A 16343-nucleotide genomic window follows, 5' to 3' on the forward strand; every position below is an offset into this window, starting at 1 on the left:
TTTTTAGTTGGGAGACTATTAATGACTGCTTCTATTTCTTTGGGGGATATAGGGCTGTTTAGATCATTAACCTGATCTTGATTCAACTTTGCTTAAGTCTTCTCCTTTCTTTTAAGGCCTGTTTTGTGACTGATTATATGACCATTTTGGATAAGGTACCATGAGGTTCTGAGAAGAAGGTGTATTCTTTTGTTTTAGGATGAAATGTTCTGTAGATATCTTTTAGATCCATTTGGTTTATAATGTCTGTTAGTTTTACTGGGTCTCTGTTTAGTTTCTGTTTCCATGATCTGTCCATTGATGAAAGTGGTGTGTTGAAGTCTTCCACTATTATTGTGTGAGGTGCAATGTGTTCTTTGAACTTTACTAAAGTTTCTTTTATAAATGTCAGTACCCTTGATTTGAAGCATAGATGTTCAGAATTGAGAATTTTTCTTGACAGTTTTTGTTTTCCTTTGATGACTATGAAGTGTCTTTCCTTATGTTTTTATATCTTTTGGTTGAAAGACCATTTTATTCGATATTTCAAAGGCAACTCCAGCTTGTTTGATGGAACCTTGTGCTTGGAAAATTGTTTTCCAGCCCTTTATATTCTGATGTAGTGCCTGTTTTGACACTGAGGTGTGTTTTTCTATGCAGCAAAATGCTGGGCCCTGTTTACTTATACAGTCGTTTATTTTATGTTTTTTTATTGGGGGAATTGAGTCCATTGAAGTTAAGAGATGTTAAGGAATAGTGATTTTTCCTTCTTGTTGTTTTTGTTGGTAGACTTGTAATTAATTATGCTTGTGTGGCTGTCTTCTTTTGAGTTTGTTGAAAGATTACTTTTTTGCTTTTTCTAGGGTGTAGTCTCCCTCCTTGTGTTGGAGTTTTCCATCTATTTCATTTGCAGGGATGGTCTTGTGGAAAGATATTGTGTAAATTTGGTTTTGCCATGGATTATTTTGGTGCTCCATCTATGGTAATTGAGAGTTTTGTGGTATAGTAGCATGGGCTGGTGTTTGTGTTCCCTTAGGGTCTATATGACATCTGCCCAGGATCTTCTGGCTTTTCCAGTTTCTGATGAGAAGTCTGTTGTACTTCTTATAATTCTCACTTTATATATTACTTGACCTTTTTCTCTTACTGCTTCTAATATTTTTTCTTAGTTTTTTACATTTGGTGTTTTGATTATTAAGTGATGGGAGGAATTTCTTTTCTGGACCAGTCTATTTGGAGTTCTGTAGCCTTCTTGTATGTTCATGGGCTTCTTTTTCTTTAGGTTAGGGACATTTTCTTCTCTAATTTTGTTGAAGATATTTACTGGCCCTTTAAGTTGGGAATCTTCACTCTCTATTATACCTATTATCTTTAGGTTTGATCTTTTCATAGTGTCCTGAATTTCCTGGATGTTTTGTGTTAGGAGCCTTTTTGCATTTTGCATTTTCTTTGACTGTTGTATCAATGTTTTCTATGGAATCTTCTGCACCTGAGATTCTCTCTTCTATCTCTTGTATTCTGTTGGTGATGCTTGCATCTATGACTCCTGATCTCTTTCCTAAGTTTTCTACCTCCAGTGTTTCTCCATTTGTGATTTCTTTATTGTTTCTATTTCCATTTTTAGATCCCCGATGGTTTTGTTCAGTTCCTTCTCCTTTGGTTGTGTTTTCCTTAATTCTTTAAGGGATTTTTGTGTTTCCTCTTTAAGGGTTTCTACCTGTTTACCTTTTTTCTCTTGTATTTCTTTAAGGGAGTTATTTATATCCTTCTTAAAGTCCTCTATCATCATCGTGAGATGTGATTTTTAAATCACAATCTTCTTTTTCTGGTGTCCTGAGGTATCCAGGACTTGCTGTGGTGGGAGAACTGGGTTTTGATGATGCCACATAGCCTTGGTTTTTGTTCCTTAGCAGGTTCATGTGCTTGCCTCTCACCATCTGTTTTTTCTGGTGTTGGTCTTTCTGACTCTGACTGGAGCTTGTCCCTCCTGTGGGCTTGGGAGCCTGGGATCTTAGGTATGTCAGCATGGCTGGGGAGACCAGCCTTCTCTTGGGTAGGATTTGGGTATGGAGGGCTGTGGTTCCAGGATGCAGATGGAGACCAGAAGGATCCTGTCCCCAGCTGCTCTGCTGTCCCTGTGCCCTGTGCACTCCTGGCAAGTCCCTCTTTGGACAATTGTTGGAGAGAAAGTGGTGATCTCACCTCTGAACTTATGAGTGAGAGCACTCCTGGAAGACCAGCTCTCTCAGCTTCTATTTATCTTTAATTTGGATCCGAGGTATTTGGATATTGGTGTAGATGCTCATGCTTGCTTTCTGCTAGCATTTGCCTGGAATAACTTTTTGTACCTTGATGTAAAGCTGTTAACAGGCAACTAGTTGAGTGGTCATGATTTTAATCTAGATGGATGGTTTGTCTTTTCATTTAGGATTTTGGCCATTATCTTTTGGTTATCATGGGAAAATATTTGATGCTTTTCTTACTATGGTAGAACCATACCTCTCTGAATATGGCAGACCCCATTTGATCTTGAGAGTTAATCAGTCTTGGGCTGAATTTAATTGGAGGAATCAAATGAATGGAAATTCAATGGTATAAATCAAACGAACCTGGACAGTGTCTGGTAGACAAAATGAATGGGGTTATGTTTAGGTTTGGTTTGGTTTGGTTTGAGGCAGTGTCTCAATATATAGCCCTGGCTGTCCTAGAACTCATGTTGTAGACCAGGCTGGTCTTGAACTTATAGATCCACCTGTCTCTGCCTCCAGAGTGCTGGAATTAAAGGCTTGCAACACTACATCTGACCATATTGAGATTTTAAATTTTAATAAAACAGATATTGTTATTAATAAAAATAGCTACTAAGCTTTGAAAATTACTTAGAATAAACTAATAAATAGTCAAGGAAAAGAAGATTTCTCTTAAATAGAAACCATAAAATTAATGTAAACAAAATAATTTACAATATATGGACATATGTCTAATTAAATGAGTTATAAAGTAGTCTACATCAGAAAAAGAAAATGAAGAAATATGCCATAGTATATAGAATTTATGGACGTCATTCTTCTGTGGATAATAAAAAAGCTGTAGCTTTCAAAATGTTCAAAAGAATATGGGATTTTTAGAGAAGGCTAAATGTAGAAGTAGATGTTTAGACATTCTGCAAACTATACTTATGAATATAAAAACAGAAATCCTATAGGAAAGATTGGAAATTAGCACAGAATTTTTAAAATGAAAAGCATAAACTAGGAAGCAGTATGTCATGGGAAAGGTTACCAAAGAGTTTGCTTCATTGTAAAGCATCACACTGACTGTTTAAAGAAGAAATAAGACTGTAATTGTGAATAATGTTAGATACCACACAATAGTAATTCATCATAATGTTAGAAGATTATTAACTATGTGTCACTGTGGGCGAGGTTAGTTAGGCATTGCTTATCTGTCAGACGTCATAGTACGTATCTTTGTAGTGAAGGTTACAAATCATGCTTAATTTTGTCTTACTCATCTTCATTTTACTCATGAAATTAATCACATGTGCAATCAAAATATTAGTTAAAATTATAGATTAAGTGGAAATTCGTCATTAGCATGATTTCATTGTAGTTGTCATTTGAAGCTTTAAGGCAGTTTGTGGAGAACTGACAGTCGTACACTTCAGCAGTGTGCTTGTAGGTTTCTTACATATGGCACAATTTAGATATGAAATTAAAAATAAACCCCTTTATAGAAGAGTGTATGGTAATAAAAAATATTATAAGTATCCCATAAGAAGAGAATAAGGTTAGCATGGAGGTTGCATATGTCAAAGTATGATGTATGCATGTGCTGAAATGTCATGGTAAAAATCTATTAATTTGTCCAATTAAAGTAAAATACAGTAAAAAGTTAATTCAGCAAGATACCTGAAATATTTATGGTTAGTATATTAAAAACAGATATGTGTAATGTAGTATGTATAGTTGACATACAGCAAATTCTCACTTTACCTATGTCCAGTGGCTCTGTACACCCTTCATAAATATTTTATATTTTAATTTCACCAAGTAGTTAGGAATCTTCAGAACTGATTTGCAATTGATAGGGTGGACTGAAAGCAGGCAAAACCAAGGCAGCACAGGACAGATCTACAGACCAGGCAACAGGCACCGTAGGAAAGATTGACTTAACAGACCACGCAACAGGCACTATAGGACAGACTGACTGACCAGGCAATAGCCGCTATAAGACAGACTGACAGACCAGCCACCACAGGGCAGAGTATGAGACAGCCCATACTGCAACCTCTTGAGAGCAGTTTTCTTTTCTCTAGGAACATGCAGAGTTTAGATATCCACAAAAAACCTTTCCAGCAATGACAAATTATGTGTTTAAATTCATACTTTTAAGAGTAAAGATTGTAACACTTATTTATGAAAGTTATATTTCTTTGTATTAAGTTGAAGTAATTAAAGTAAATAGACAGTGGGTAAACTGAGAATGAATCAAAAAAAAAAAAAAAAAAAAGAAGGGAAGTTTTGTATCGGCCAGATTTTGGGATGCTTATTTCAGTGAATCTACCCAAATTAATTTCTAAAATACAAGTTTTTCTTCAAAGTCTTGTTAGAATTTTAAAAGTCGTTAGTATTTAAAGAACATACGAAATCTTTCCAGCACTTCACCCTAAAAGTGCCAGTCAGTTTTCTTTTCTGAATCCTCACATCCAAGAAGACTCCTTAATTAGCATATCAGAAGGCAGTAATGATCAATATTACTATTTATTGTATTTACTTTATCTGTGTACCTCACAGCAACCGTGCAAGGAAGTTTATATTTTACAAGCAAGAACATATTCACTTACAGTCAACTTGCTTCAGTTCACAGAGGTGGAAACTCGGAACCAGAACTTGAACCTACTTGCCTTATCTATAGTCACTAAGCTCTGTGTCCCCAAATTCAGGCACAGTGTTTATGTAACATATAGCTCCCTGGACACTGGAACCCACTGTGGTAGCAAGAATGCATAGACACCCATTTGTCTGTTGAGTTTTGAATATAGCAGCAGATCAGTTCTTGTTTCATCTATTGCACCATGCATACTTGTTGTGTTTCATTTTGAAAACTTAAATAGAATATATTCTAACATTCACAAACAAATACCTGACAGGAGAAGCTTGGCAGGTGAACCACTCCCCAATGGTAGCCTTTTAGACACCAGAAAGGCATGTTTTCAGACAGTGCATTTAAAACTCTGTTCGGATGATAACATTTTAAAAAATAAATAATGTGATTTTTTTATATCTCTTCCTTTTTTTAACATATAGATTAAAATCTCGATGTCTTTTATCTATTGGTAACTGTTAGAAGTGAAGTCATTTAAGCAGTAGAAATATCAAACATGCCCTCTGAATAATCGTAGTCATAATTTTCTGTCTTCTACAACTATTACTGCCATCCCAACTGTCACCAGCCTTAATTCTTCATAATGAGTAAATATATGTTATTGATTCTGTCTCCTCTTAACCTATTTTGGAGACTTTCTTCAGCAGTTAAAATGCTATCCAAAATGCTATTTTGTTCATTCAGTTCCTGAAATACTTACCTGGTTTAAATAAACAACATTTTTCCCCTTTGGAAGCCGGAGTTTACATTTCAGTTTTGGCAGAAATGTTAGTATCTGATTTTGAGTAATTCTATTAGAAAAGCCTTTTCTCTGCCTAGCAAAAGAAGAGTTCTTAGCACTGATAAGTAATACAGGAATGTATCAATAATGCAAAAGGAATTATCTAGAAAAAGAGTGTGTATGGATTTTCTGTCCCTATGCTATTTCCTTTTCTGTGTGTGTGTGTTTGTGTGTGTGTGTGTGTGTGTGTGTGTACGCGCGCACACGCACAGTCTGTGTATGTATTTATGTGGCTATGTTTATAGGGGTGTCCATGAAGACCAGAGGATGACATTGGGTATATTGTATTGTTGTTTTTTTTTTTCACCCACCCAACTTTTTTTCATTAATTTATTTCTTCACTTTACATCTGGTTCTAGATCCTGTCCTTTCCTCCCAGTCTCACCCTCACAAATCCCTCCCTTATTACTGCCTCCTCTTCTCCTCACTGAAGGAGCAGCACATCTGCATATCCCTCCCTCCCTCCTCCTGCTTTGAGTACCTACCCACCCTGGGACATCAAGTGTGAGCAGACTAAGGGCATTCTCTCCCATTGAGCCCAAGCAGTAAGTCCAGGTAGAGGAAGGGGATCCAATGGCAAGCATCAGAGTCCGAGACAGCCCCTGTTCCAATTGTTAGGGTTCACACATGAAGACCAAGCTACACATCCGTTACAAATGTGTGGAAGGCTTAGGTCCAGACCTTGCATGCATTTTGGTTCACCCAGCCAATTTTTTGACACAGCATCTCTCATTAATTGTGAAGCTCAGTTATTCAACTAGACTTGTCCAGCAGTCTTTAAAGATATTCCTGGCTCCCTTTCCTCACTGCTATAATTACAGACACACTCAACCTTCTTGTATTTATGGGTGTACTATAGCTGTCTTCAAACACACACCAGAAGGGGGCACCCAATCCCATTACAGATGGTTGTGAGCCACCATGGGGTTGCTGGGAATTGAACTCAGGACCTCTGGAAGAGCAGTTGGTGCTCTTAATAGCCGAGCCATCTCTAAGCCATCTCCCCAGCCACCTACTCCATACCATTTTCTAGTAAGTAATAAGAGTAGAAATTACTCAAATCCCAGCAACCACATTGGTGGCTCACAACCATCTGTACAGCTACAGTGTACTCATATACATAAAACAAACAAATAAATATTTAAAAAAATAAATTACTAGGTGTATGTTTTATAGCTGATCCATTTGAAAACATACTTTTCAACGAATTACTTAGTGTTATAAGCCCTTACCTCTAGACAAACTGTCTTATAAGGGTATTAATTATATTTACTACTGTACTTTATTGCTTTTGGTTCACGACTAGAGTAAGAATAAATATATATTGCAAAAAGGAGAAACTTATACATAGTGGTTTATGCATAGAATACTCTGAAAGATTTGAACTTCCTGGCAAAGAGGAAATGAGCTCTAGAGATATTTATACATACATATTCATAGCTTCCTGACTTCAAAGTTAAATTTCAGAGGTGATACAGTTAGATTTTACTGCCTTTTGGGTATCTTGAGCAGGAAAAATGCTTGTTAAGTACCTCGCGTTCATAAAAGGCAACAGTGGGCTAGGGAACATGGTATAGGTCACTGACTGGTTCTCACTTAGCTTCTTCTGTCTTTACTTAGAGAATTAATTGTGTCCTGATCTATGATGCTGTTGAAGTAGAATGGTTAGGTAAAATACTGAATTATAGGGCAAATGTAAATGTTGTAATTTTCAAAAAGCAGTGTTGCTTGAAGTGCTAGAATGGGTTGAAGCAGGGTAGTTTGTAGCTCATACTACAGAACTCCGTGGCTATCCAGTTTTCAAAGATTCCTGTCATTTTAACCCAGGCAATATTAGTGTGGTGAGTAGTAACATTCCTTTCAGACACAAAAGAAAACATCCCATGATCTGAGAATTAAAAACATGAAAGAAAAGACATCATTAAAAGTCTAATAAGCCAGCCTTATTATCACAGTAAATCACAGTGGGGCAGACACTCCTTCTGCCTGCTACTGCTGAAGAGCTGCACTAGTGGATGGTTCTCACACCCTGATGTTTCTCCTGCCTCAAAAAATTATATCAGTTTAATTACCTAGATTATATGAGAAGCTTAAAAGGCTGAAGATTAGTACAAATTCTCAGACAATTTTCATGAGCAGGAAAAGTCTTTATGCCTTAAACACATTATAACTTGTTAGAACAAACATTCAGAGTTATTGGGTGGCTCTGATTTCACAGAATGGTGGAAAGCACCCCCCAAATATGTATTTTAATAACATTATTTAACTTTTGACTAATATAAAGCTGTTTGTATAGTTAGCTGTTCACCTTTCCAAGTGGGAAACAAGTTATTGTTGTTATTTTTTCAGGGAAGTAGGCATTTAAGGACATCCCTAACACTTCCTTCATCTGCCACCTGATTCATTAGAAGATAGCTATGCCTGTTTTTTAAATAGGTAGTTTTATATGCAACCTATTTGTGGAGAATTCTTGTGGGAAAACTCCGCTAATTAAGGTCAAAGTCTACCATTGATCTCATACCCTCTAAGCTCAGAGCAATATGGAGCAATCCCTTCATTAACAGGGCTTCTCCTTCTCTGATCTTATCTGTGGAATTTACCACCTCCCCCCACTCCACACTCACACACTTCTTTTTTAAAGATATATTTATTTATTTTATGTATATAGTTACATTGTCTTTAGACACATCAGAAGAAGATGAGGACATTGGATTCCATTACAGGTGGTTGTGAGTCACCATGTGGTTGCTGAGAATTGAACTCAGGACCTCTGGAAGAACAGTCACTGCTCTTAACTGCTGAGCCATCTCTCCAGCCCTCCCCCCACCCCCCACTACCCACACCACTCCCACACATACGTACACCTACCTCTACTGAGGAAGGGCATTTATCCTTAGTTAGACTGCCAGATGAACTTCTCTTCTCCCGATAAGAAGCAGATCAGCTGGCAACTGAAGTTCTGGAATGCTTCCCCATGTTAATGAGGCATTTTAGTACTCTAAACCTCCACTTAATGACCTTTGCTCCTCCTGGATGTGCCCATCCCCAGTCCCCCAGATTGTATAAGCCTTAGATCCCCCCAGGTAAGGTTGATATGACCCCCCCCCCAAAGCTGGTCCTGGTGCGAGCATTCACCTAAGGTACTCGCAGGGCTCATGAACTCCTGGTCTGTCATCTCTGCTCCCTTCACCCTCATGGACTAATAGTAGCTGATGATCTCCAAAGACAGGGACAGCCACGAATTGAATTCTGATAGTCCTGCAATCCCACAGAATGAGTTTATATCTTTGGAATATACTTAAAAACAAAAACAAAAAACAGAAAACAAACTTGATTCTTAATTTTCTTAACTAAAGAGAAACAGTTACCTGCAGGGGAATGTCTTTTCTTGTCCTGTTATTTTTATTGGTATGCTTCATGGACCTTTATATAGGGACCTCGTTCTTTAGGTTAGTTAGGGAAAATATGTTCCACACTTTTGCTGAAAATATTTTCTGTGTTTTTGACATGAGTTTCTTCTCTTCACTATTACTATTACAACATGATCTTTACATAATTGTCAGGATTTTGGGGTGGTTTGGTGTCTGTGGGTGTGTATATAGTATTGCTATCTGGCCTTGCGTTTGTTGGGTGGTTGTTCTCTGTTCCTTGGTTGCCCCTTTTACTTAGGAGAGTGTGTAACTGACTGTATTACCTGGTAGAGAATTCTTTTGTGATCCTTCCAGGCGTGGGCATGCTTAGTCCTAGACAGAATGTGTTTCTAGGTATTGGCAGCTAACACTGAGGTCTGGGGATGACCCAGAAGAAGGAGAGGTCTGCTACCTGAGAGAGGAAAGCTAGGTGTTTCACCAGGATCTGTGTAGACCTCGGGAAATCAGGCAGAGAAGAGTGAGAAGCCACAGCTGGTGGGCAGCTACAAAACTGGACGTAGGACTCAGGGACTGGAATTGGTAGCAGAAAAGGTAAGACAGCCTTCCTGATTCCCTGGCCAGCATGGCAGGTGGGATTCCTGGGAGGGACTTGAGAGTTTATAGCTGAGACAAAAGGATGGGGTCCTGAGGAAGACTGTAGGAAACAAATCTGTGTGACCTGGGTGTACTCAACTGCATTTTTTATTTTAAAGATAAACTATTAAAATCCATGATCTTAAAATAATGAAAATCTCTTTCTGAATATTTACGTTCTTTTGTACCAGTGGGGTTTGGTTCCAGAACTCATCTAGATAGTCATAATGTAGCCATGACTCACCTTGACACACCTTGCTAGATTAAGGGATTGTACTTCAACAATGAAATTGGTAATTACAAAGAAACTTGAAAAAGTTTAGTATACCAAATCAAGGCACCAATAGAGAGAATGTCTGCATTCTATGCTACGTTCTTAAACCCCCAAATTATAAAAAAAGGGAGGGGGTGGCTAACTCTCTCTGATATTTAAATGCTCTTATCTTATAATTATTTTTATGAGCAAGAAAAGATATTTTCTAAGCTTTCTGAAACAAAATAACTTATTTTTAGTTATGACACTAACATTTAGAAATAGGAAAATAATAGACCAGTCCTCATGAATATACATGGATTTTATTGTGGGCTCTGAATGTAAAAAAAAAATGGTGAAGAGAATATGAATAAGCATAAAGCTATTGAGTAATTCAGCAAGATTGATATAGTCCATATTCATACATTAACAATATAAAAATATTTAAATATCTTTTTAAAAGAAAATGAAGTTAAAGAAATCATTCATTGTCATACCATAAGATACTCTCCCCTCTCAGTCCAGTAAAAGGTAAGTAAGCTGACAGCTACCATGTGACATTTAAGGAAATTGTTTTAAAGAAAGAGACTTAAGCAAAGGTATGTTATCACAGATTAGATAACTCCACACTGTAAGAGTATGCATTTTCATTATAAGAAAAATCTGGAAAATTTTTTGACAGTTGACAAAAGATGTGATACTATATCTGCAAATGCAAAGGGGCAAGAATAGAATTATCATGAAAGAGAAGCTAGAGTGGTTGAAGTTTGTACTTACAAGACCAGCTTCACTGCAGATCCTTAGTAATGTTGTGATGGTCATTTCCCAGCAAGACAGAGAGAACACAGTTGTTGTGTACAAACAGGTTTATGGTTATAAAGTCATGTATTGTAAGAAAGATATCCAATGCAGTGGGACGGAAAACCCATGAATTTGTGTCTTACCTCCTACCATGTACAAGAGAGCAAATGAATTACGACTAATGGGGAACATAATACTTTGAAAATAATGTGTAGATATTCATTGTTAGACAAGAATATCTTAGAGCAGAAGATGAAGTAACTATACTCGAAGAAATAAATGAGCTATATTAACATTAAAAACTTCTGTTTGCTAAGTGATACTTGTAAAACAATAAAAAGAAAAGCACTCAATTGCTGAGACTTACTTGCTTTCTCTATATTTAAAGTGCCCGACCCACAAGTAGAAAGAACTTCAACAAGACAGTAACCGTAAGGCACATAACCAAATACCAAGGAAGAGGAGAAAACTGGGCACCGTCACTTAATATCCAGTTCCATTAAACATAGGAAGGTGCACTCAACTACCATAATCTCTAATACATTATAAAATTAAAGTGTTACTCTCCGAGGCCTCAAGCAGGATACCCAAGGATGCACATCTAGGCCCAGGTGTAAAGAGAGTGTTTAGCATGTGACTGCTTGGGGATGTGCATGTACTTACTCGTGAGAGCAGCTACATGGCATCTGTGAAAGAGGGTGGGACCTAACATACTGCAGCCGTTTCAAGAAAATGTCCTCTCTTAGAAGGCTGTCTTGACATCTCTCAGGGAGTACCTCAGAAGACTCGTGTCTTAAAATAGTTCTGTTCTGTATTTTTCTCCTTTACACACTTTATGATGACTCATAGATGTCTCCTCATGAATTGTGCATTTTCTGAATATATTATTTAATAAAAGTTCCAGTTACACTAATGGCAAAAATTGAGTCATCCAAATAAAGGAGTATACTAAAATGGTGACAGATTTTTAGCATCTATGATGAAAGTCAGAAATGTGTCATGCATAAAGATGGCTAGCATAAATTTGGCATGTCTGGCACTTTAGATGATTATGTTAATTCAGAATTTTCTTGTATCTTGTAAAATTTGCCACAACGTTGTGAGACCTGGATTTCTGTAAGTTTGTCTTAATGACTCAGCAGAGAATCCTTTTCTAAGGTTCCTTTATGCTTATTACTCCAGCTGTTGGACACTTGAATAAACAGTTAAGGGAATTTACAAAACCTACCATAGATTATGTTGTTGCTTAATTTTGATATCTATGTTTAAGATAATTTGGTCATTTTCTGTTGAGTACTAGCAAAATGTGTTTGCATATGTATCTATTACTATATTAATATGACACAGATGTAATCATGGTCTCACTATCATAATTTAGACCTAATTCTGAATGTAAACATTTTGTGATATTGACCAACTTCTATAACATGGAAATCTTAGGAAAATTTCTGTATTTGTACCATTGAGAGAAATTCACATGCCACAAGAAGGTTGATATGGCACTTAAATGTACATTTGATGTTGATTATTTTTGTTAAAATTGCAAATGAAGATTCGTTTCTATAGCTTCCCAGACTACCCTGTAGCAGCATGTTTGTAAGGTAAACCTTGTGTTTAGATAGCTGTAGTCAGTCACTGAGCAGTTTCTACTCCTATCTGAGGCTAAGGCCTCTCGCTTATGTGCTACATCGTTTCCCTTCTTGCGTATGCAATAATAACACTCCAACTGTTCTCTGTATTTTCAATGTCATTACAAAGTGTTCCCTTTTGTAACTCATTCTCTTTAGAAGTGTAGCTATCTGGAGTATAAAAATATTTTTCTCTCTAAAATTCTATAATAGAATTCTGATTAGCCTAGTACATATAGGTCTTGTGCATGTATCTGTGCTGCTGATTCCATTGGTACAGCACCATATCATGTCTGAAAGACAGCTTTGCACAGCATTCCTTATTATTCTTTAGCTCTTGTAGTCTTTTTCACCCCTCTACTGTGATGTTCACTGAGTCTTGGAGGAGGTGATACAGATGTCCCAAGTAAAGACCTTCATCCTTCAGGTTGAGGCTTGTCAGATTGCTTTGTTTCATTTCTCTCCAACTATGATGCTTGCTGGCAACTATAACTTCAGTTTCCAAAATATTGTGTTTGCCAGGTACACTAAATCTAATAGTGAGAAGGTGGGGAATAGGGAGGAACTCAGGGGTACATGAGACAATTTCTTGAACAGAATACCAGTGGCTTGGACACTAAGGTCAGGAATCCATAAATGGGACCTCATGAAACTGAAAAGCTTCTATAAGTCAAAAGACACCACCATCAGCACAAAACAAGAGCCTATAGATTGGGAAAAGATCTTCACTAACCCTATATCCAAAAGAAAACTAATATCCAAAATATATAAAGAACTCAAGAAGTTAGACACTGACAATCCAAATAACCGAATTGAAAAATGGGATACAGAGCTAAACAATTCTCAACAGAGGAATCTCAAGTGGCCGAGAAGCACTTAAACAGTGTTCAACGTCCTTAGTCATCAGGGACTAACAAACCAAAACTAGCCTCAGATTTCACCTTACACTCCTCAAAATAGCTAAGATTAAAAGACAGCACATGCTGGCATGATTGTGGAGGAAGAGAAACACTCCTCCACTGCTGGCAGGAATGCAAACTTGTACAACCACTCTGGAAATCAATTTGGTGGTTTCTCAGAAGATTTGGAATAGTTCTATACATTAAGAGACAATATACCAGTCCTAGGAGTATGCCCAAAAGATGCTCCACCATACCACAGAGTCACCTGCTCAACTATGTTCATAGCAGCTTTATTGGAAATAGCCAGAAACTGGAAACAACTTAGATGTCTCTCAACTGAAGAATGGATACAAGAAATGTGGTATATCTACACAATGAAATACTGCTCAGCTATTAAAAACAAGGACATCATGAATTTCACAGGCAAGTGGATGGAACTAAAAAATATCATCCTAAGTGAGGTAACTCAGACCCAAAAGGACATGCATGATATGTACTCACTAATAAGTGGATATTAGCCATAATGTACAGGATAACCATGTTAAAATCAACAGACCCAATGAAGTCAACTTACAAGGAGAGAAGAAGAGAGGATGGTTGAATCTTTCTCAGAAAGGAAACAAAATAGATATCAGAGGTTTATGGTAGTAGGGAACAGGGTGGAAGAGGGTATGGGGACAGGAGCAGACCAGCACAGGGATCATATGTGGAGAGAGCAGGGGATAGAAAGTAGATTGGCCAAGAAGCGGGTGCAATCTCTAGGATGTGCCGGAAACCTGGGATGGGGAGAGGCCACAGAGGGCTTAAGGGGGTGACTATACCTGAGATATCTAGCAGTAGGGGATATGGATCCTGAAGTGACCACTTCCTGTAGCCAGGCAGGACTCCCAATGGAAGGATAAAGACACAAACCCACCCACAAAGCCTTCTACTCATAAATGTGTCCTGCCTACAAGATGTGCAGGGACAAAGAGCAGAATCTGAGGGTATGGCCATCCAATGACTGCCCCAGATTTAGACCCATCCCATGGCCAAAAGCCAATCCCTAACACTATTAATGATGTTCCATTGTGCGTACAGATAGGAGCTTAGCTAGCATAACTGTCCTCTTAGAGGCTCCACCCAACAGCCAATGGGAAGAGATGTAGAGACTCATAGTCTCTGCAGTAGATGAAACCTGGAGGGTCTTAATTAAAGAGTTTTGAAAGATTGATGGACCCGAAGAGATCAGAGACTCCACAAGAAGACTAACAGAGTCAACTAACCTGGACCCTTGGGTCCTAGAGACTGAACCACCCACCAAATAGCCAACAGGGACTGGAATTAGGCCCCTGCACAACATATGTAGCAGATGAGCAGCTTGGTCTTCATGCAAGTCTCCCAAACAATTGGAGCAGAGTCTGTCCCTGAACCTGTTACCTATCGGCCTGGATCCCACACAACTAAGTGGACAGCCTTGACTGGTCTCAGTGGGAGAGGATGTGCCTAGCCTTGCATCAACTTGATGTTTGTGGGATAGAGGGATGGGGGTTGAGGGGGATGGTACCCAAAGGGAGGCTTCCCCTTCTCAAGGGAATAGGGGGAAGATTTACATGAGGGGGTACTAGGAGGAGAGGAAGGGCTGATATTGGGTTGTAAGGTGAATAAATAAATTTAATTAAAACAAACAAAACCAAAAACATCATAACTTGTTCCTTTGAGTTTTTATATTCTCCAAAGGTACATCATATCCTGCTCTTATTTATGTTTCCTTTTTAAAAAACAAAACAAACAAGCAAAACCACACACATTTAGATGGTTCTTTATTGCTATTTTTAACCCTCATGGAGACAGATAATTACCAGAGCCAGGGAGCTAAATGAAGAGTAATTGGACAAATTACAGGGCCTAACGAGTACTGAGCATGACCTGAGGCACACATTTTATTCTAGAGGAGTTTTCAAGTTGATGGATTTAAAAGTAATGTTTCAGGAGAACTCACCATATCTGTAACGTCTTGTTCATTACCACTCCCCTTTGTTATGCTTTGTTATCATTGAGGTTTTTTTCCAAATACATTTGTTTTCTCATATTGAGCCAACAGGCACAGAAATAATCCCTAGGAGTTATTCTTGAGTATATAGCTTCCTCCATTTCTACTGATCTTTTGGGTTTGTAGTGAGGTACTTTGCTGAGTGAGGCTAAGTACTAGTGGACATCTAGATGTGGGAACCTAAGAACATAAGCTTTGCATTGTCCTAATGAGTGTGAAGTTCAGAAAGAAGGACCCCACTTTTTATCTCTACCACATGTTCTTTGGTGGCTGGCCCAGGTTGGCAAGTGTTGTCAGATTGTCACTGTCAGTGCTTAAGATAATGTGTTATTTAGGTATCATTGCATCTCTTAGGGAGAATTAGTCAGCTTCATAAATATGGAATTAAAGATATAGAGAGAGTAATTTGCTCAGGATCCTATAGGAACTGGATTTTTTTTTTTAATCATGGGAACTGACACATGATTTTTAAATGGTAGTTTAATGGTGAGTGTTACTGTTAAAATATGCATTATTCTGGCATTCCCTGGCTTATGTATTGAAATATTGTGCCCTGGTTTTCAGTGTATAGTCTTTGCTATGACGTCTGGCCAGATGTGGAATCATATCCGTGGACCTCCATATGCTCATAAGAACCCACACAATGGACAAGTGGTAAGTTCATTTTCTATCCATCGATATTATAAGCATCCTTTCATTTACTACTTCTCTCTCATGTATGCACACTTGGCATAAACTCATCATATGGATTACTTTAGAGTAAGGAACATTTTGTCATAACTTCTTAAAATTGTGCACCCGACTGAAAGCACATGTGCACTTAGGGTATTTTTACAAGTTTGTAAGTTACTGTGATGACAATATGAAATAAACCATGAGAAAAAATTTGAACACGTTATACCTTGAAAAGTTAATTTCAATATTGTTAAGAATTCTATTATCATATTAGATAGTTAAGAAACCTAAAAGAGTGAATTTGTAATTTATAATAGCCAGAAGCTGGAAAGAACCCAGATGCCCCTCAACAGAGGAATGGATACAGAAAATGTGGTACATTTACACAATGGAGTACTACT

The 16343-nt window shown here is 37.7% G+C and overlaps 1 protein-coding gene across 1 annotated transcript in view; it reads left to right on the forward strand.

Annotated features, from left to right (window-relative positions):
* The window catches only part of Tusc3 (tumor suppressor candidate 3), a 140101-nt gene that overhangs the window by 77601 nt on the left and 46157 nt on the right, over window positions 1-16343 (forward strand). Inside the window, exon 6 of the mRNA XM_029480733.1 lies at window positions 15832-15921. Coding sequence (XP_029336593.1) covers window positions 15832-15921 — 90 coding nt within the window. The remainder of the gene's footprint in view (window positions 1-15831; window positions 15922-16343) is intronic.

This window comes from Mus caroli, chromosome 8, assembly GCF_900094665.2.
Source record: "Mus caroli chromosome 8, CAROLI_EIJ_v1.1, whole genome shotgun sequence".
Lineage (NCBI taxonomy): Eukaryota > Metazoa > Chordata > Mammalia > Rodentia > Muridae > Mus > Mus caroli.